Source organism: Ceratotherium simum, chromosome 17 (assembly GCF_057802395.1).
Source record: "Ceratotherium simum simum isolate JZ-2026a chromosome 17, ASM5780239v1, whole genome shotgun sequence".
Taxonomy (NCBI): Eukaryota; Metazoa; Chordata; class Mammalia; order Perissodactyla; family Rhinocerotidae; genus Ceratotherium; species Ceratotherium simum.
In genome coordinates, this window is record NC_141916.1 from 53,437,435 (window position 1) to 53,460,922 (window position 23,488).

The 23,488-nt window shown below is 38.0% G+C and overlaps 1 protein-coding gene across 1 annotated transcript in view; it reads left to right on the top strand.

Annotated features, from left to right (window-relative positions):
* The first annotated feature begins 2,887 nt into the window (after positions 1-2,887).
* The window catches only part of LOC101408850 (antigen WC1.1-like), a 54,093-nt gene continuing 33,492 nt past the window's right edge, over positions 2,888-23,488 (top strand). The window contains exons 1-4 of the mRNA XM_087442806.1: positions 2,888-3,010; positions 15,923-16,237; positions 21,797-22,105; positions 22,199-22,516. Of these exons, the coding sequence (XP_087298932.1) occupies positions 2,944-3,010; positions 15,923-16,237; positions 21,797-22,105; positions 22,199-22,516 (1,009 nt within the window). The 5' untranslated portion in view covers positions 2,888-2,943. The remainder of the gene's footprint in view (positions 3,011-15,922; positions 16,238-21,796; positions 22,106-22,198; positions 22,517-23,488) is intronic.

The window sequence follows — 23,488 nt, forward strand, 5'->3', positions numbered from 1 at the left end:
TAGCCATCCTAACAAGTGTGAGGTGGTATCTCGTGCTTTTGATTTGTATTTCTCTGATGATTAGTGATGCTGAGCATATTTTTATATACCTGTTGGCCATTTGTATGTCTTCTTTGGAGAAATGTCTATTCAAGCATTTTACCCACTTTTTAATTGGGTTATTTAGTGTCTTGCTATTGGGTTGTATGAGTTCCTTATATATTTTGGATATTAATGCCTTATCAGATACAGAGTTTGCAAATATTTTCTCCCATTCTGTAGGTTACCTTTTCACTCTGTTGATTGTTTCCTTTACTGTGCAGAAGCTTTTTAGTTTGATATAGTCCCACTTGCCTATTTTTGCTTTTGTTGCCTGTGTTTTTAGAGTTATATCAAAGAAATCATTGGATTTAATACTGTTAAAATGTCCATACTACCCAAAGCAATCTACAGATTCAATGCAATCCGTATCAAAATCCCAATGGTGTTTTTCACAGAAATAGAAAAAACAATCCTAAAGTTCATATAGAACCACAAAAGACACTGAATAGACAAAGCAGTTATGAGAAAGAACAAAGCCGGATGCGTCAAACTTCCTGATTTCAAACTATACTACTGTAGGGGAGAAAGACAATTCTTCTACCCTCTAGGTCCTTCTGGCTGGTCTAAGAATTAAATTGACATGAGATAAAATAATAGGAGAAAATAAAACAAAGTTTAATATCATGTGCACATGGGAGAAATCCAGGAAAACTGAGCAACTCGCCAGAATGGCCAAAACTGTCACCTTAGATACCATCTTCAGCTAAAGACAAAGGAGGATGTTGGGGGTAGTGGTTTGGGTCTTCAAAGGAGGGGAAAGCAATTTAAATGGAGATGGAAATGCAAATGTTTGTTAAACATTTTGTTAAACATGACCGGAAAGACACATTTTGGGGTGGCCCATTATGATTCACCACACTACAATGCTATAATAATCAAAACGCTGTGGTACTGGCATGAAAATAGACACATAGACCAATAGAACAGAATAGATCCCAGAAATAAACCCCTGCACATACGGTCAACTAATATTTGTCAATGGAGCTAAGAACACTCAATGGGGAAAAGATAGTCTCTTCCACAAATGATGTTGAGAATGTTGGGTAACGTTATGCAGGAAAGTAAATTTGGATCCCTGTCTTACATCATTCACAAAACTTAACTCAAAATGGATTAAAAACTGTAACATAGACCTAATACCATAAAACTCCTAGAAGAAAACGTAGGGAAGAAGCTCTTTGACATTGGTCTTGACCGTGAATGATTTTTTGTGTATGACACCAAAATCACAAGCAACAAAAGCAAAAATCAACAAGCGTGATCACATAATGCTAAGTTGGCATTATGCTAAGTGAGATAAGTCAGAAAGAAAGACAAATACTGTTCAATATCACTTATATGTGGAATCAAAAAACTGAACTCATAAAAACAGAGATAGAGTGGTAGTTACCCGGGGCTATTGGAGGAATTGGGGAGATGTTGTTTAAAGGCACAAACTTGCAACCAGTAGATAAATAAATCCTGGAGATCTAATGCACAAAATAGTGATTATAGATGACAATACCGTATTGTAAACTTTAAAGTTGCTAAGGGACTAGATCTTAATTGTTTTTACAACAGAAAAGAAGCAATTATGTGACATGATAGAGGTGTTAGCTAATTCTACAGTGGTAATCATATTGCAATATATAAAAGTATCAAATCAACACATTGTACACCTTAAATTCATATACTATATTACATGTCAATAAAAATACATTTTTTAAAAAAGTGATAAAACAGTGAATGCTTGTTTTGTTGATAGCAAAGGTGAGATAAGCAATTAGTGTAAAACTGATTTCATTTGCAAGCACTGTAATGCCAGCCATCTGATTTATTTACTCAAAGAGGCCTGAAAAGAATGTGCAAGTAGACTAACTGGTTTATATGAAAAGGAATGGAAGAAAGGGAGGCTTAGGGACAGAAATGTTGAAAAAGAGGACCCAGGAGCAGATGGGTACACACTTTCTAACCACTGAAGACTGGATTCTCAAGTGCAGACTGCCACATTGTAAAATGGAGATTAATCTTGTAAATAATTAATTTGCGATCTGTAGTCCCACCATGTCCCAAGGGACTATAATTTATTTCTAGGTGAAGTGTCTGTACTGGTCATAGTAGTCTTGGGGGCAAAAAGTTCTCTGTGATGTGAGGAAAGGAAAGGGAAGACAGACTTTATACTTGTTGCTGTTAGGAGGCTTGGATCTTTATGAGGCTTTCACTTACCAAGAAGAAATGAAAGGAGAGAAAAGCTCACTCTATGAAGCCAATAATCATGTCCCCTTGATGTCCATCTTACCTTTTTTTTCATTTACCTGAGAATCTTTCATCTTTCTAATTCTAATTTTCTACTCATCTGACTTTTTGTTCTTACCGTTATATACTTCTTGTTTCTTTGTAGCCACAACACGTTGGTCATTTGACATTGGAGACCTAGGCTTAATTAAACAAAAATCATCTTTTCTTGGGCCCATGGGGTAGCAGAATTGATCCCACCAGCTAAGCTGAACCACCATTGAGCTGGACCCCTGGGGTGGAGAAAAGAAAGCCACATATATTTTTTTAATATAGCTTTTCTGTATCAGCTTTGGGGACAGAATGACATCTGACGTCAGAAAACCTTATATCTCATATAAGGAGATATTCAAAATTCGGCATCTAATTGGTGTTTGAACTTCAGAAAGTTTCCTTTTATATAGTCTCTGATGGCAGGGAAGATGTTAAAGAGAGTTTCTATTGGCTCCTGGAAGATGGCGATCTCAGGGGATGGGACTATATAATCCCTTCCCTGCTGTAGGAGCCCCCATTATGGACCAGGAGGATTCCTTGTATGGTTTGGGAAAGCTGAGGCTGTTACCTGAAGTCAGGAGGATCAGAACGACCATGAATGGACACTGCCTTCTCCAAGGAGTTGTTTTTTTCCTCTTCAGTCTCCTAGCGAGTGCTCAAGGTAAGCATCATCTCACTTCTTAAGAACAGCAGAGATATTGGATCAGCTCTATGACTCGGGGTGAATGATCCTTGGGATTGTAAAGACAATGCCTCTCTATTGACCCTTTGGTTTTGAACAAATGTGATCTTTAGCAACACTGAAAGTTGATTTTTCTCCTATGGGGCTCTGTTTTTCAAGTTCAGCAGTGAGAGTTTACAGAGATAGAAAGTTTGGTTTCAGATTGACCTGAGTGTGTGTTTCAGCCCTCCCTCACAATACCTAAAAGCTCAGAAAATATGTGATCACTTCCCAGTTTTCCCATAATGGATTGTGGCTGAGGGACTTCTCAGGCTGGGTCTTTATCTGTCCTTCCTGTACTCTATATTATGTCTCCACCAGTATTTTAGTATTTCTGCTCTTTTAGCCTATGGACTTGTGTGTGTGTGTGCATATATATGTCTGTGTGTGTGTAAGAGAGAGAGAGAGCGACAGAGCGAGAGACAGAGTAAATGGGTGAAGACGAGTTCGAAGAGTATGTAAAAGATAATATGTGGACAGGCATATGTCTGCCGAGTGGATGTCAGTTTTTTAGATTTCACACTCTCTAAGCCAGACAGTTGGGTTGGTGGTGGTAGCAATGATATTTGTGCATGTGTATATGATGAAGGCAGATATGGAAACCTTCCTGCCTATAAAGACAGCCTTCCCAACATAAACTATAATTACACCCCCAGATAACCCTGCACCTGCAGTCTAAGCCTGACTTTCTTTTTCTTCCCCCACAAACCCACAGCTCAGACATTTTTCTGCTTTCCTGTAGTATTTCCCCAGCATTGGGTTCTTGGCAGAAACTTGTCTTCCTGCCCGTGGTGTTTTCTCTTCCTACCTCTTGGATTGATTGATGGTCCTCCAACGCCACTATGCAGCACAGAAAAAACTGATGCCAAATGTTGGTGCTCATGGATGGATTGATATTAGAGCATTGAAAGCAGAAGAGGGGATCTAGCCTTAGAAACTTCAGGATATGCCTCTCTTGGTCAATTTTTCCCTGCCCCACTGGGATACTTGAGCTTGTTCTATGACATCCTAAAGGATCTGCTATTCAGGAAGAACCTATGTCTATGAATGTCCTTATGGTAAATTTTCTCCCTTGTAGTTCTCTCAGATCCTAGATGAAATCTGGTCTCCACTGGGCCCCTGACTCAGAAGAGTCCAAGATACCAGTGTTTGAGCTCCTGAAATGGGAATGATCTAGTCACATGCCTAGAGAGTCTTTTAGATATGGGCCTTGGTCCTGGAAGCTTTATCAATGCTCCTCATCTGTCTATCCCTTCCCTAACCCATGTTTCCTCCTTATTTCAAGTCCCTTCAGTCAGAAGTCTCTGTCTCTCTTCTTTGGGAAATTCTACTCCTCCCAACAGAAGCAAGAAGTTCTGCTTCTCACTCCCTTGTTGTATTTCTTGGAACTTCCATTCCTTGGGTTTTGGCCATATGCTAATTATGGTTGCCCTTTTTCAGGCTTTGCAGGCTCTTAGGGGTAGAAGTGAACTCTCAAAACAAAATACAGTCATGCATCGCTTAAAGATGGGGATGCGTTCTAAGAAATGTGTCGTTAGGCGATTTCATTGTGTAGACATCGTAGAGTATACTTACACAAACCTAGATGATACAGCCTACTACACACCTAGACTATATGGTACTAATCTTATGGGACCACAGCATATATGCAGTCGATTGTTGACCGTAACACCATTATGCTGCAGTGTGGCTGTATAAAATTGGGACTCTGGTTCCATTTTAGCCTCTTCATTCAAGCTATGAGGACAATGAATAAATTTCTCATTAGGCCAAGAAGAAATCTCACCTCACTCAAACAAGCATAATTTTTCCTCAAAGAGAACTTTTTGTAGGATCATATTATTAAAGCACATGTTCAATATTAAAGCACTCAGTTGACATGAATTTGCCCCATCTACTTGTGAAATTTCAACCTTGGTATCATGGCGCCAAAAGACATTAAATGGTTCCTGAGCCTGGCGCATATTACAGAGATTCTACAGTACAAGTCAAGATCTGACAACTCCCTTTAGAGTTTTTCTGTACACAAAATCTCTGCTTTAATTGAGGGCATGTCTCAGTCCCTACACACACACAGACGCAGACACACACACACACACACTCACAATTGGATCATAAAGTTCTTGTATACCATTTTATATCCCCTTTCAAAATTAACAAGATGTTTTAAATTTCTTTCCAACCTGTTAAAATATCTTCTTTGTCACTTGTATGGTTGCAAGTGTTTCACTGTATTATTGCATCATAACTTACTTATCTAATCCCATTTGTTGTATATTTATGTTTTCCATTACAATGCTATGATAAAGTTTTTAATGAACATATACATTGACCTAATACATTGACTTAATTTTAAAGCCGTTATTTTCTCAAGATAACCATTCTGCAGTCCTCTGATATATATTGCCTAATTGCCCATCAGAATAGTTGTCAGTAGCTTTAATTCTGAATAACATTAACTGAGAGTATTATTTTTTTTCATAACCTTGCCGTAAGTGTATTATATCATGTTTTTTATCCATATTGACCCTATAAATAGAAATATTATCTTCTTTCTTATACTGCAGTCCTAAGATATCTGTCATAACCATTTTTATTTTTTTCTCTAGACTGTTTTTCATTTTCTTATTTATTTATAGGAACTCTATAAACTAACATCATTTACTGTTTGTCTTACTATTACTGTCTATTTTGTAAATATTTTCCCCAATTTTTTTGCACATTAATGTTTTTAGGGTTGTAGATATGTGGGGGGGGGGTTACGTGATCAAATCTGCAATCCTTTACCTTTATGGATTCTGCCTTTAATGCGATGCTTCCAATGCTATTCTTCATCCCCAAATTACTTTTAATGGTTTTATTTAATAATTTTAACTTACTTAATTTATTTATTTAATAATTTTATAGTTTCACTAAAGAGCATTTAAAATCTTATTGTGTCAGAATTTATTTTACTGTGTGTGATGGTGTTATATCTTTTGCACCAGATAGGAATTACATTTTATATATGTGACACACTTCAGATATGTGATAGTTCTATCACATAATAAAAATACAGAGGTGTAATATGGGCTTTACTCTTTTACTATACTAGAAGGAGAGATACATTCAATCACTTAACAACGTGGTTAGAAGATGCCAGCCTGCATTCCAAGTACAATTAAAGCAATTAGAAAGCGACTTCCCAGAAACGCACCACCATATCTATTCACCTATCAGTAATCCTCCTCAATAGGTTAGTCGCCTCCTGCCTGAGGCCAATTCCTCCACTTGTGTATTAGATCCCATTTTACCATGTCCACTCATGGGCATCTATCGAGCAATTCTCCTCCGTCTCTCACATCCCATCCATTTTTCACTTTATACTGAATATTTACTAACATACAAACATGTCGTTATCTCTCCCATCTCGAAACAAATGAATAAATAAACTCTTGGTCCAACTTTCTCAACAGCTACTGCTCCTTATCTTTACCTCCGTGTACAGCAAACCCCTGGCAAGAGCTGTTTACAATCACTCTCTGCAATTTCCCTCTGAATTAGATCGGGTTTTTCTGCCCCTCACTGTGGTGAAACTACCCCCTAGAAAGCCGTTCAATGATCCCCACATTGCTAGTTCAACGATCAATTCTCAGTTGTTGTTGTTTGGTTGGTTGGTTGGTTGGTTTTGCTTGATATATCAATAGTATTTAGCATAGTTGATTACTCCCTCCTATTAGTACATTTCTTTATCTGACTTCTAAGACACCATACTCTCTTGGCTTTTATTCTACTTCACTGGTCACTCCTTCCTAGTGTTGTTTGCTAAGCCAATCTCTTCTCCCAGAACTCTTAATTGTGGGGTGGCTCAGGGACTCACTCCCAGAGCCTCTCCTTTTTAATATCTCCAACACATGTTTGGTGATCACATTTAATCTCATGTTTATAAATATCATTTATGTGCCATCAACTCACAAATTTATATCTCTAGCAGATCTCTCCCCACAAAACCAAACTTGTATATCCTTCATGTGCTTGACTTCTCCACTTGGATATCTAATACACACCTCAAATTAACACATCTAAAACTGAACTCCTGGTACTCTCAACCCCCAAAATAAATGTGTGTTTCATCCACAGCTGAGGCCAAAACCTTGGAGTCATCCCTCCTTCTTCTTTTTCTCTCACATCTCATATCCAGTCTATCAGGAAAGTCCGTCATCTTTTTCTGCAAAATATATCCAGGATCTGACATATTTTTCATGGATTTTTTTATTTTATTAATCTTTTCAAAAAACCACCTTTGGATCTTGTGATATGCTCTATTTTATCATTTTTTCTTTAACATATGTTTCCTTCTCTTTATTATTCTTCCCTCTACTTGCTTTGAAAGTATTCCTTTTTTTCCTCAATTTAAAGAAAACTTTACTGAATTAAATTGCAGCTTTTTTATCTCTTATAGTATAAGCATTTTAGCCATAAATTTCTCTCTATGTACTGTTTTAGCTACATTTCAGTGTTTAAAAAAGTAGAAATTACAGGGGCCGGCCGGGTGGCATAGTGGTTAAGTTCTCATGCTCCACTTCGGCAGCCTGGGGTTCACAGGTTCAGATCCCGGGTGTGGTCCTACACACTGTTTATCAAGCCATGCTGTGGCAGGCATCCCACATATACCGTAGAGGGAGATGGGCACAGCTGTTAGCTCAGGGCCAATCTTCCTCAGGAAAAAGAGGAGGATTGGCAACAGATGTTAGCTCAGGGCTAATCTTCCTCACCAAAAAAAAAAAGTAGAAATTTCATTTTCATTTTGAAGCATTTTTACTTTATGATTTCTTCTTTGACTCTCAAACAATTTGCACATGGATTTTCTTCTTCTAGTTTCCAAACATACAGGGAAATTTTTTTTATATTTTGGATTTATTTTTAACAATTTCATTGCAATCAGAAAATGTGATCACTATTATACTGATTCATTTGCATTTGCTTAAACTTGTGCTGTGGATGGGTACTACTCAATTTTTGTAAATGTTCCGTTTATACTTGATAAAAATGTGTATACTCTTTATTGTGTGTATAGGACCTAATAGAATGCTAATAGATTAGTTCAAATCTTATAATTTTTGTTATTGTCTGTTTGACCTATCATTTACGGAGATAGACGTGATCTCCTTAGTTCTATCATCATTGAATTATATATTTTGAGGCTTTTTATTGAGTACAGATAGCTTTTAAATTATTATATCTTCTTAGTCAATTAAAATATTTTTCATTATTGATTTATTTCCTGGTTGTTAATAATTCTTTGAATCTTAAAGTCTCTTTTGTCTTCTATTAATATAAATATCCTGGTTTTTATTTGTTTATTTTTGCCCCATGTATCTTTACCCCATTATTTGCAAATTTTCTGTGTTCTGATATTTTAGATGTTTCCCTTACAAAGAATGACTACATTTTTAAAAATATTTAATATGATATCTTTTGTTTTTTAACTGATCATTATAATAGATTTATTTATTGTGATTCTTGATATATTTTGAGTTCTTTGCATCACTTGGAAATTCTCACCCATTGTATTTTCAAATATAGCCTATTCCAACTGCTCTCTCTCTTTACTCTGAACTCCCTCTCTTCTGGAACCCCATTACGCATATATCTTTTCATTTTATTTTCCATATTTCATAACTTTCTTTTTTTTTTTTTGAGGGAGTTTGGCCCTGAGCTAACATCTGTTTCCAATTTTCCTCCTTTTTTCCTTTTTTTCTCCCCAAAGCCCCAGTGGACAGTTGTACCTCATAGTTGTACATCCTTCTAGTTGCTCTATGTGCGACACTGCCTCAGCATGGCTTGATGAGCGGTGCATGAGTCCCTGCCCAGGATCTGAACCGGCGAACCCCGGGCCGCCGCTGAAGCGGAGCATGCGAACCTAACCACTATGCCACCGGGCAGACTCCTATTTCTTAACTTTCTTTTCAGTTTTTTTTATTCTTTGACTCTTTGTTCCATATTCATGGCAATATTTTGTATTTGTCTTCCAGTTCATTTACTCTTTTTCGTCTGTATCTGGTCTGACATATAATTCATCCAATGAGTGTTTTATTTTAACAATTATACTCTTCATAATTCAAAGCACTATTTGTTTTTCAAATGTGTCTGTTCATTTCCAATAGTCTCTTGTAGTTGCACATCTAAATTTTATTCTTTATTTTTAAAATATTCTATATATGACTATATATTCTTTATATGATAAATCCATCATCTGAATTTGCTGGAAATCTAAAACTCTTGTTTGTTTCTACTGACTCATTCATTTGCTATTCATCAAGTATTTATTGAGTGTTATGTGTCAGGAAAGTTTGTAGGTCCTTGTGATATAGAAGCGACCAAAATTTAAAGAAAAACCTCTACCTTCATGGAGCAGATTCTGGAGGAGGATTGATAGACAACAATACAAATATATAAGTAAATTTAATATAAGATGATATGTTATGTGGAAAGAAATAAAGAAGGAGGGGAAGCGGGGTGATGGGGTAAAAGACGATGGGGTAGACAAGTTTGCAATTCTATATATATTGTTTGGAGAAAGCCTCTTTGAGATGGTGGCTTGCCTCCTCCTGTGCTAAATATTTTGTACTCATGAAGGTCTAAATTAAGGATGAGTTCCTTAAGAAGAGACTTGAGTCTGCTACTGCCAGTAGCCCAGGTGACCACCATAGCTCCTCACATCACATTTGACCCCTTATATGGTCCTGATTTAAGGAGAGTCTCATTATAGTTCCCACATTGTCCCTCAATACAGGTCCAAGGCATAATACCCTTAAAAGGGCTCCCATCAGAATTTTCCCAGAGCTAAGCTATTTCTCCTGCTTGGTTATAATCTTATATATCAGAAGTCCAGTCTGGTCTCATGGTTTGTTCCTTGGTTGTTCTTTGGAGCATTTCCTCCACATACTGGAGGGTTCCCCCAGAGTACCTGCTACACTATGTTGCTAGATATAATATTCCTCCGTTGCACTCAAATAGGCACCAATGTTACAGCAGTGAACACAGTTCACAGTAAAGCTCATAGGCTAATGAGGGATCTGGAGAACATTACATTAGGTGAAATGTCAGACAGAGAAAGGCAAATACTATATGATATCACTTATATGTGGAATTTTTAAAAGCTGAACTCATAGAAACAGAGCAGAATGATGGTTACCAGCGGCTAGGGAGTGGCAGAAATGGGGAGATGTTAGTCAAAGGGTACAAACGTCCAGTTAGAAGATAAATAAGTTCTGGGGATCTAATGCATAGCATTCTGATTATAGTTCACAAAACTATTTTATACAGTTAAAAGTTGCTAAGAGAGTAGATCTTAAATGTTCTCACTGCAAAAAAGAAATGATAATTGTGTGAGGTGATGAACGTGTCAACTAACACTAAGGTCATAATCCTTTTGAAACATGTAAGTGTATGAAATCAACTTGTTGTATGCCTTAAACTTACAAAATGTTTTATGTCAATTATATCCCAATAAAACTGGAAAGGAAAGTTAAGGCCGCTTTAGGAATACAATATAAAGTCTAATAATCTACTCAGACGTGGTCCAGGAAGGCTTCCTGAAAGAACTAAAATATAAGGGGATACAATGTACTGTAGAATTGAAATTGTTTTAGATACAAAGCTAAATATCTATGCCTATAATATCCGTATAACAGAGATCCCCATATTCTTGTATGTGCACGCACACTCACTTGTTGATGTAAATCAAGCCCTCCATATACTTCTTTATTTTTTTCTATATTGGTCAAATGCTAACAAATAAATATGTAAATAAATATATAAATTATTCATGGATAGGGCAAAGATTTCAAAAGAACAGGCAACAAAAGCAAAAATAGACAAGTGCGACTATACCAAACTAAAAAACTTCTATATAGCAAAGCAAACATCAGCAGAGTGAAAAGGCAACCTATGAAATGGGAGAAAATATTTGCAAACCATATAACTGATAAAAGGTTAATTTCCAAATTATAGAAGGAACTTCTACAACTCAAGAACAAAGAAACTAATAACCCAATTAAAAAATTGGCTAAAGACTTGAATAGACTTTTCACCAAAGAAGACATCAAACGGCCTACAGGTCTATGACAAGATGCTTAACATCACTAATTATCAGGGAAATATAAATCAAAACCATAATGAGGCATCACCTCACACCTGTTAGGATGGCTATCATCAAAAAAAAAAAAAGGCAAATGTTGGCAATGTTGTGGAGATAACTGGAACTCTTCTGAGTATTTATCCACATTAAATGAGTAAATTGTATCTCAATAAAACTATTACCAAAAAATCTATATGATTTACAGTGATGTTTCTATTTTCATTCCTGGTATTGTTTGTTAGATTCATTTTTTCTTTCTTCTAGATTAGTACTGCTCGATGTTTACCAATTTTCAATGAACTACGTGTGAAGGGTTTTTTCTTTATTTTATCTATCTTATATTTGCTTTCTTTTTCACTAATTTTTGGTTTTGTCTTTATTAATTCCAATCTTCTATTTCCTTTAGGCTTTATTTGTTCATCTCCTAGTTTCTTAAATGGAAGCTAACATTTTTTTCATTTTCATTCTTTCCTCTTTTCTAAATCTAGGTATAAATTTCCCTTAGGCACTACTTTAGTTGCATTAGAGGAATTTAGTTACATAGTATCTTTATAACCATTATTTCACAACGTTTTCTAATTTTTAAAATTTATTCCTAGACCCAGGTATTTTTTGGAAGAGTGTTGCTTAATTTCCCAAAATTTAGAGATCACTAACTATATTTTCTTATTAATTATTAATGTAATTTCACTGTAGTCAGAGGAAACATTCTGTATGAATTCAATTATCTGAAAGTTTTTGCCCTATTATTTGGTCATTTTTTATAAATGCTCCACGTGCATTTACAATAATGTGAATTCTTTCCCTCTTGGGTGTAGTGCTCTAAATACGTTATTTAGTTAAATGTGTTTATTGTGGTGTTTTACATCTACTATATTCTTCCTTCTTTTTTGTCTGCTTGGTCTACCTGCTATGAAAAAGTTATGTTAAAGTTCCCCCATTTTGATTGTGAATTTGTTTATTTCTTCTTTTCATTCTGTAAAATATTATTCTATACTTCAAAGCTATGTTTTTTTTTTAATTTTATTTATTTATCTATTTTTCCCCCAAAGCCCCAGTAGATAGTTGTATGTCATAGTTGCACATCCTTCTAGTTGCTGTATGTGGGACGCGGCCTCAGCATGCCGGAGAAGCGGTGCCTCAGTGCGTGCCTGGGATCCAAACCCAGGCCGCCAGCAGCAGAGCGCGCGCACTTAACTGCTAAGCTATGGGGCTGGCCCATCAAAGCTATGTTTTAACGTCTTTCTTGGATTTTGATATCTATAATGTCTTTATTAAGGGCTTATCCCATTATAATGATGAAAATTCCCTCTTTAACTCAATTAGTGTATCTTGCCTTAAAGTCTACTTTTTTTGATATTGATATAGCTACTCCAGTTTTCTTATGGTTAGTGTGTACATAGTATATACATTTTTTCCATCATTTTACTTTCAACCTTTCTTTGCCCTCGTATATAAGGTGAATACCTTGCAAGTAGCATTTACTTGAATGTTGTTTTATCTAGCTTGGCTTTTACTTGAAGTATTTAATCCATTTCTTTTTTTAATGCAATTGCTGATATCATTAGGTTCGTATCTACCAGTTGCTTTTAATTGACCCACTTGCTTTATGGTCCTTTTTGTATCCTATTTTGCCTTCTTTTGTATTAAACAAACTTCTTATTATTCCGTATCTTCCTCTTTTCCTTTGATTTTCAGCAGCTTTATTAGGTATGTGGGTTTTCCTGTCTTTCTTGAGATTCTCTGTGCTGCCTGAATATGTAGGTTATACCTTTCATCCATTTTTTTAAATTCTCAACTATTGTCTCTTCAAATATTGCTTCTGCTGCTCTCTGTCTGTCTCTCTCTCTCTCTCTCTCTGTCTCTTCACTCCTCCTCCTTCTCTTCTCTCCTCCCTAGGACTCCTCTAAGTCACTAATTCTGTCTTGAAGTCTATCTAAAATTCTTTTAAATCAATTCATTCAGTTCTTAATTCTAGACATTCTATTGTGAGTTGGAAACTCTTACTTTGATATTTTTTGTATATTTACAATTCTTTGTTAACTGTTTTTTATCTTTTCACCTGTTGTTCTCTCTTTTCCTCTTTTCTCCTAAATGTATCGATCATGGTTAACATTCTTATCTGCTAACTCCAACATCTTTACCAAGTGTGTTTATGCCTTCCTATCTTCTTTTTCTTCACTTTGTTAATTTGTCATGTGATCCCATCTTTTTACATGCCATGTAATTTTTTATTGAATGCTGAAAATTGCATGTGAAAAAATAAGATACTCCAGATATATTTTCTAACACCAGAAAGGATTCTTCTTTTATTCTGCTTCGCAGGTGGAGGAGGGGATGCTGATCACCCAAATGTCTAAATACAACCTAGAACTGAGCCAGAACAAGTCTAGGTTGTAGTTTTGGAAGCACTCAGTCTACCTCTGATTTTCCCTGTTCCTATGGCATGGGCTGTCAGGGGTTTCAATTGAGAGCCTGCAATGAATAATGCCGCGATGTTTTGGTAGCTCAGCACCCAGGAGAATGAGGGAATATCCACTCTGCTTTCCAAGATTTTTGACATAGTTCTTTGGCCTCCTGCCCTTCACAGATTTTTATACTGGGCAAATATTTGAGGAGAAAATCTGCTATGCGGGAGTGGCCCTCCATCTCCAATTTTGTCACTCTGACACCAAGTAACCCCCAAAGTTATGCTGGCTGCTCTGTCCCAACAGTAGTCCTCTGCCTCACCTAAACCCTTATCCTGAGCCATTAACTCATGCACTGATTTGGGAAATTCCCATAGAGTAAAAGAAGCTGTAGACCCTTGGTTAACACTGAAATGATCTCCACTCTTTGGAATTTTAGCATATAGTGATGCCCCTTATCTGCAGGGGATACGTTCCAAGACCCCCAGTGGATGCCTGAAACCACAGACAGTACCGAACCCTATACATAGTATGCATTTTCCTATACATACAAACCTGTAATAAATTTTAACTTATAAATTAGGCATAATAAGAGATTAACACCAATAACTAATAATAATACAGAACAATTATAACAATGTACTGTAATAAAAGTTACCGTAGACCTTAGCAACCTCAGCATACGATTTTTTTCCTTTCCTTATTAAGTTAAGAACTTTCACCTTTTCACCTAAAAGAAGCACTTTACGGCTTCCCCCAAACTGCCAGCATCACTACTCTTGCACTTTGGGGCCATTATTAAGTAAAATAAAGGTTACTTGAACACAAGCACTGAGATACTGCAATAGTCGATCTGATAACAAAGAGGGCTACTAAGTGACTAACGGGTGGGTAGTGTATACAGCGTGGATATGCTGGACAAAGGGGTGATTCATGTCACGGGTGGCATGGAGCTAGACAGTGTGACATTTTTTCATGGTACTCAGAACGGTGTGCAATTTAAGACTTATGAATTGTTTATTTCTGGTATCTCCCACTTAATATTTTCAGACCGCAGTTGACCCCAGGTAACTGAAACTGCTCAAAGCAAAACCCCGGATAAGGATAGACTACTGTATTTAGTCCATGTTGTATCCACAAATGTCTAACAAGTTGACTTTTTTTTTTAACATTTTCCAGCTTTTTCAGTTGTACCCAGTAGGATCATTGGCCTTCTGTAAACTCCTCCAGTCTTCATGGAAGCAGAAGTTCTAGGTTTTATTTTATACTTCATCATTTACTTAAGGTGCAACCTTGATAGACATTAGTTAACCTCTCTTTACATCACTTTTTTCATGTGTGAAACGGAGAGAATAATAATACAGTGAGTCCATCAAAATTGTCTGTTCAAGTGCTTTCACAGCAGGAATATAACCTATTTCTGCTCTGTGATGGGGTTAGAAATACATGATATTTTTCCCCTAGAGAACAAATAACTCCAAATTTAATAATTGCAATTCCTGACATAAAGTCTGAGTAGCAATTAGATTTGTTTGGGGGAAGGAGCAATATTCTATGATTCCCAATGGAATCTGGCCAATGTCAATCTATATCATCTGACATCATCTCTCATGTGAGGTTGCCCAATCTACTCAAAGAGGAGTACTTTTTTTGAAACTAAGTATCCAGATCTGGAGTCTGAGGCTTAGAATCATAAGTGAAATATTCTGGGGTAAACCATGGCCAATCTCATGGTCCATTCATTTTTCAGCTCTGAATGACTGTAACAAGAACAATTCTGATTGGTATAGGATTCACGGCTACTACTTAAGCCTTCTGATGAGCTTAGCCCTGTTCCTCACTCCATTCCCTTTAATCTAATCCTTCTAAATCTCAAGTCAATGGCACTGAAGTGTGTGTGGTTCATAAGAAACCCATCCAGCTGCTAGCCCATTTACAGTAACTCTGAGCTCATTTAGCTGCTCAGGGTAGAGATTCTAACATTTCCTGTATATCCTCTCAGATGCTATGCAGAACTCTACAAGTCAGAAGTTTAACTCTGGTAGGACCTATGTAACACTTTCTATCTCAGACTACTCACTAGATTGTCCTCAATTTAATTTTTCCTATTCTTTCCTATTTTTCAACCCTATGACTCTCTGGTTACTACCATAAGACAGCGGATCCAGGTGCTGCCTTGGCGCCACAACTCCAGATCTGGCCCAGCAGGCTCTGCAGCCTCAGAAAAGAGTGCCCCCAACTGCTCAGGTGAGGGGTCCCACAGGACCAGAAAACCCTTCTCATTCCCTGTTTAATGTCCCTATGGCGTGACTCTCTCCTCAGACAGCAGACAGCTCCGCCTGGTGGACGGGGGAGGTCCCTGTGCTGGGAGAGTGGAGATCTTTCACCAGGGCTCTTGGGGCACCATCTGTGATGACTACTGGGACCTGCACGATGCCCACGTGGTATGCAGACAGCTGGGCTGTGGAGAGGCCCTCGAAGCCCTGTTCTTGGCTCCCTTTGGGCAAGGATCAGACCCCATCTGGCTAGATGACGTGAACTGCACAGGAAAGGAGTCCCACCTGTGGAAGTGCTCTTCCCGGGACTGGGGGCAGCACAACTGCGATCACCAGGAGGATGCAGGGATCATCTGCTCAGGTATGGTCAGTGCATTGTCCATGGGCTGAGAGAATAGAAAGTTCCAAGGAAGCTGGTGTCTGATCACCGGGGCAATAGGAAATGGATGTGCTAGAGAGATCTGGGACATCAACCCACCGTCCCTAAGTACACAAAGCATCTGTGAAAGATGGGCTTAATTTACATCTGTTATTCTTCTCTTCTCCAGTGGTCTTACCTGACAAAATAGTTTATTCTATTATCCCAACTAAAATCAATCTTCATAATTTTTTTTTATAATTTACTTTTTGTAAGAGTTAAACATTTGCAAATCACCACACATACTCTCTTTGTAGAGTGAGCCTATCAGAGGGAGGGACAAGAATGAGGATGTACTTTCCATTGTTGAATTGTTTCTGTATGTATAGTGTGAGATACCATTTTGCACTAGGTTAACAGATTATTAAACAACTCATAGAGGAATTTATGGATTTGTGCAAAATTGCAAGTCTCCTCTGTAAATTTAAATGTAAATATTCGTACCTCTTTGGCCAGTAGGACCAGAGAACTGTGGATGAAATGCTCTGTCATAGGTTCTCCTTCCATTGTCACTAGAAAAGATTCTCTCTCCACTTTTTTTTTCAAAACGTCTGTATAAACTCAAACTTTGGAGGGACACTTAGCCATGCACCGACAAATCAATGATGGAGGCAATAAAATATTACTCTGTTTGTTTTATGGTAAGAAATTATATAGTTTATACCTGATGGCTTAGATGATATAAGAGAATTGCATTTGGGGGTTTATTTGACAAGAATGGGAGTAAGCGGACGAACACAATTTTTGAAGAAGGTAGAAGAGGCTTGTAGTAGCTGGGCTGGAGAGGAATGGCAATGTGGGCTGACAAACGGCACATACGGGGTTCTCTGCACAGCACTGAGGGTCCAGGCGTGGTGTGAAGAACGCTGTGTGTGCCCAAGGATGCAGGAGATCTATATAGCAAGAGCCCAGATGAGGATATATGTGACCATAATTTTCATTTTGCCATAGGTGGGGTTGATTCATATAAATTAATAGCCCTCTGAAAGGACAGTTTCCCTTTCTTTGTGCTATGCAGGCCTCATAAACTTTTCAGAAGGCTTAAAACTGTCTACCTGTTTTCTCCTCCACTAGAAGTCAAGCCCTACAAAGATAAGAACATTGTTTTATTGTGATTTACATTTCCAGCACCTACCAAATTTCCTAGAACATGGCAAACTCTAAAAAGATGTTTGTATTTTGAATAAAACAACACGAAAATGGACCCTCAATATTGCCTTCAAATACTTTTCTCCTACCTAAATATCAGACCTGTGCAGAGAGTATAGATATGCCTCCTTTGAAGCCTGTCCCCTCTCTCCATTTTCTTCATTTCCCACGGAGAGGCTCAGTTTTTGCCTATTTCTGTGTCTCCAGTGACCCACTCTCCGTGCACCTTAATGGAAAGGTCATGCTGACCACCTCTACCTTTCAAAGGTGAATGGCAGTCCAAAGGTAGAGGGAAAGTTTGGTCTGCAAGGAAGATACTTTGATCTTTGTGGATCTCTGAGTGGCCAAATACCACACCCAATGGAGACATTTCCCATATCTCAGGCAACTCAGTGTTCTGTTCCAATCAGAATAGTAGGAGCCTGGAGTGGTGGATAAGGAGCCAGAAGGTTACAGAGGCAGGTGAGGCTGATGGTCAGAGGCCCTGAGAGTTGGTTTGGATGCAGATAAGTCACAGCTACAGGCAGGATAGAGGGGAAGAATAAAAATGGGATTCAGATGAAAGATGATTAAAACCAACCTGGTCATCCTTGCTCTCTTGCTTCCCTTAATAAAATTGAGCCCTAAAGCTATAACAGTGAGAGGGGACATTTCTTCTGGCCAAAAGACTCCTAAGCAGAAGCTGAGGTGTAGGAAATTGAGGATCTCCCAGGCTCAGGCACAGGTGCAGAAAGAGTAGTTGCCTGAAGACCTGGCCCCCTGAGATCCCTCCTCTGACTCAGGTTGATGTCTGTTTCGCAAATGGGCTAAATTTGGAAAACGGAGGCCACCTATGTAAGAGCAGAGCAGAGGTGAAACACCAAGGAGAGTGGGTCATGATATATACTTAACTCTGGGCATGAAGGAAGATGAGATGTTGTACAGTAACCTGGGACGTGGAGCTGTCATTCAGAGCATACAATAAGCACAGAAGAGGCCAAGTCTGGAGGCCAAGGGTATTCTCTGACTCTGTAACCTTGAACAAGTCACTCTCGTGACAGAACCTCCCCAGGTTCTGTCTTCTTTGGACCAAGATAAGAACATAGTGCTTGAGCATCCACAATATCATTTACAGCTTTTAAAGCTCGTTGATCTTTAATCTTAGCTCTGAAAGAGGTCATATTTTGCTTGATGTGGGTCTGAGTGCTTTCCTTCTTTTTGATCAAAGTAACAGTGTGCATATCTCTTCATATTTATGACCCAACATGTGAACCTAGTTCTCCACAGTGCAAGACACAGATTCCAACTTTTAGGGTTTTTTGTTACTTTCCATTTTTGTTATGTTGGTCCTTTGGGCTTCTGTGGTATTAGGTTAAATGTATTAATTCTAAATTCAGTAGTCCTTGGTAAAACTGATTTTTCTCTGCCATTTCTTTTACTTAGGCAGATTTTTAGAAATATGTCCTGACTTTTTTTCAGATCAAGTCAGGAAAACCGACTTCATTTAAAGGTCAAGGAGCTGGACAGGAGCTCTCAACGTAAACCCAGTCTTCACCCTAAAAATTTCACTCTCTTCAGACGAGCCAGTCAGGAGTTCAGTGAGGAGCTCCATGTCAGTCAGGCTCTTCCTTGGTCCTCATTTGTACAGAAATTTCATTTACCTTCCAATAAACAGAGAAATGGCACCAAACAAGTGGGTGTTATCTGTAGTAAGCCCAAATTCTATTTTACCTCAGACAACAACATCTGTGAAATTATTGGATTATTAAAACTTCACTTTTCACTAACAATACCAGTCTTGCACAGAAATTAGTATGTCCTTACCAAATCATAGACCAACGAAAGGATTTCTGTCATATCACAGAGGTGAAAGACTTTAGTCAATATGGAAATGTGGGGTCATGTTAGATGACACGCTGAAAAACTTTATGTTAATGGGAAAGACCTAGAATGAGTCTTCTTTACAATCAATTTTATTTTTCTAAGGATGTACATAATCTATTTTTTTCTCTCGGTGTCTTATGCTTCACTTCTGATATGTATATATTTAATTACTATAAAATTTATTTTGGAGATTGATAGCAAGTAGGGATTTTATTTTACTATTTTTAAATCTATCCCTAAGTTTTTCAACACTATTTATTGAACAATTTATCTTCTCTAATGATTTAAAATATTACCTTTTTCAAATAATAAATTTCTATGTGTGTGTGTATGTGTGTCTTTTAGACTATTAGATATTTATATTCTGCTCCATTCCACTCTAGTCTATTGTTACACAAGAACATAATTGGTTTTAATATCTCATCCCCTAGAGTCAGCCTTCCATTTAATAAATTCCCTTGAATTTTTACACATTCTTCCACATGAATTTTAAAATCAAGTCAAAAATGAAAAAGAATTAATAATAATTTGCTTCAGAAGGCTCTATCCTGATGTGTATAAGACCTTATTGATTATTCTGCATGTCTTTGAGTATCTAATAGTGTCAGGCTAAGTAAAATAGCATACAAGAAATATTTCTTTCTTGTTCTAAGTTTGTAATCTCATGGGATTAATGTAGAAACTAGAAACCTGTTATGTAAAAAGTGGTTTATTTAGAACGAGTAGCCTCTGATCAACCTCCCAACCAGACCAGACTAGGAGTCCTAACCTAAGCCTCTCTGGGGAGATGGAAATGGAGAAATAAAGGACCAGCAGATCATCTTCTCTCTCACTACTCATTTTTGTATAGGAGGTCAAGCTGATCTTTCAATTCTTTAATTCCTGTGGTGTCATTTCTGTTCCTGCTCTCTGTAGCACATTTTTGTTTTTTTACAACAGTCTTTCTGCAAATCTTATCATACAAGCCTCAAAATTTGAATCCTAATGCAATCAGAGTCCTTTACCGGAAAGAATTCTACCATGTACATAAATAATCATGAGCACGCTCAGACATCAGGCAAGTGCATAAAAAAATTGTTCTTTATGATTTGGGGGTTTTTTTCATTGAATTACCTTTCCTCTATCCAAAATGTGGTCCCTGGATGACCAAACTGTGATCATGAAACTTTTCTTTGGTCTCCCTCTTTCAGTTCCATATTTCAGGCACTCCCAACATAACCTACCACACACTCCACCCGGACTCCACTTCTACAGAAGTTGCTTCCCTTTTTGATTCTCCTTTTCACACATTCGTAGCTCTTAAGATTGTTTTTTCTTGTCTGCGGTGGGAGAAATGGAAAGAGTAGCAGAGTCAGGTGGTGGAAGGGAGGAGCACAGGGTAACAAAGTGTGTTAAGAATTTGTTCAACAAATATTTTCCCCAAATATTTATATCTTCCATCCATATTGAGGCTTTTGCTATTTAGAAGTCTCCAAATTATGGCTTGTTCGCTCTCTGCTTCCTTCCTCTCATTCACCTTTTTTATAGCATGCTGGCTTCTTACCTCAAGAACCCAAATAGCAGAAGAGTACACAGTTAGGGTATAGACAGGATTAAAATACATCAATTACTATCACTCTATAGCATCTGCTAAGATGCCCATGTCTTCAAAGAGAAGTCCCGTGTTCAAAGTGATCAGCAAACTCAGCTGTCCTGCATACTCCCACTGAGAACTCACTCGCTCCCAGGTCCACTGACAAAAACTAGAGTTGCAAGACAGATGGCTAAAACCAGCCTCTCTCTCTCCTATGCCTCTCTGAGCTTTCTTCACACCAAGACTTATCTGCAGACAACTTCTTTCACAATCAGCTCACCTAAAAAATTTTTATAATTTTTCACCATCAAAAATCATCAGAAAAATAAAATGTGACATCTTAAAGGTGAGCTGGTTATCATATTTATATTTCCTCCCTTCAGCCATCGGTCTGTCTACAGTTTGGCATGCACTCACAGATCCAGCCCTCATGATATTCCCTATCCTCAATCACTTGAGGATTGGCTCCTGAGAGAAAGCTGGCCAGAATTCTAGCCCCAGACATCTGAGGATGGCCGTCTAACCTTGTCTCGCTGATATGCCTCTAACCTCTTGAATCTCATGGTCCTTTTTCACTCTGGGTTAGTTAGTCTCTTCATACCTTTACACCCAAGTTTGACTTCCCACTACCATGCAATCTCCTTGGGCCCCTAGATAAGGAATTCACATTTCTAACCAAGCTCAAGTTATACGTTCCTGGGATTTAGCCATTCCAAACTGACCCTGCAAATCCTTCTGGATTTTTCTTCAGAAATTCACTTATGAAAATGCAACTCTGATACTAACTGTCAAATTCTCTCTCTATGCCCCACCCCTGGAAAAGAAAAGTTTTCACACATCGCCTGTAACACATTGTTTCCAATTGCTGATCCAAAATCATAAACACTCCCTGGGTTTGTTTGTTTGTTTTCTCTTAGGATTTGTGCGTCTGGTTGGTGGGGATGGACTCTGCTCAGGGCAAGTGGAAGTGCGTTCTGGAAGAGAATGGATTCCGATGTCTATTGGAAATTTCACACTTCCCACTGCCCAGGTCATCTGTGCAGAGCTGGGGTGTGGCAAGGCTGTGTCTGTCCTAGTAGATGTGCCCTTCAAAGAGTCAGATGGACAAGTCTTGGCTGAAGAGTTCTGGTGTGAGGGGCAGGAGCCTCAGCTCTGGTTCTGCCCCAGAGTGCCCTGTCCAGGAGGTACTTGCCACCATAGTGGGGCTGTTCAAGTTGTCTGTTCAGGTGAGATATAGAGCAGAACTTTAACCTCCCTGCATACTCTGCTGGGGTAAGGGAAACATGAGATTTGGCTGAAACCCTGTCTTCTCCTATCAGAGTACACAGAAGTCCGGCTCATGAAAAATGGCACCCCTCAGTGTGAGGGACAAGTGGAGATGAATATTTCTGGAAAATGGAGAATGCTCTGTGCTTCCCACTGGAATATGGCCAATGCCAATGTTGTCTGTCATCAGCTTGGCTGTGGAGTTGCCACCTCTACCCCAAAAGGAGTATACTCTGTGGAAGGAGATGATCAGATCTGGAAAGCCCAATTTCACTGCTCAGGGGCTGAGTCCTTCTTGTGGAATTGCCCTATGACTGCCCTGGGCATTCCTGACTGCACCCCTGGAAACACAGCCTCTGTGATCTGCTCAGGTAAGAGAGAGGGAGGGGTTAACTGGTACTCTGGATGCTCCTTGAGTGAAATGTCCATAAGAGCAGAGGGTGTGGAAAAAGTGGCTCAAAAGTAAGATATTTCATGGTGAGATATGGTTCTTCTCATTGTTCACTCATTTTTCAGGTCAGGGCAAGAAGTGTTAAGAGGAATAATATTTTTTAATAAACATTGTTATGTAAATATAATCATAGAGAACAATGTATAAGCAATAAGTATATACCTCAGTCATGTACCCTCACCCAGATCAATAAAGGGAACATTAACAGCACCCCAGAAGTCACTGTTACATCCCACCAATCACTGTACCCTCCCTCCTCTCCAAAGAAAACCACTTTCTTAACTTCTACTGCCATAGAATATTTTTGTCACTTTTCTAACTTTATTTAAAACTATGTAGTATGTTTTCTTTTCTAACTTCCTTAACTCAAGGGAGTCATTCATGTTGTTGTTTATGGCAGCATTTTACTCATTTTTATTGCTGTAGAGTATTCCATTGAATGATCACATGACCATGTACTGATCCATTCAACTGATGGAAGAAATTTGAGTTGTTTCCAGGTCTTGAATATTACAAATATGATGCCACAAATTACCATAACAATGATTTTTGGTGCAAATATATATTATTTATTTTGTGTGTTTAACACTTGGTCTTTTATTTTTACTCTCTTAATAGCATAATGTTCTTTGATGAGCCAAATTCTTGATCTTAACAAAGTATAACTTATCAAACTGTCCTGTACATTGAGTGCATCTTATATCCTTTTTAAGAGAACTTTGCCTACCCCAAGATCATAAAACTATTCTCTGAGAGTATCTTGTAGAAGTTTAATTATTTTTCTTTTGCGTATAAAATTGTACAATCCTTCTGGGATTGATATCTGTGTGTGTGTGTGAGATAAGGGTCAAGTTTCTTATTTTTATATGGGTATCCAACTGATTCAGAATCT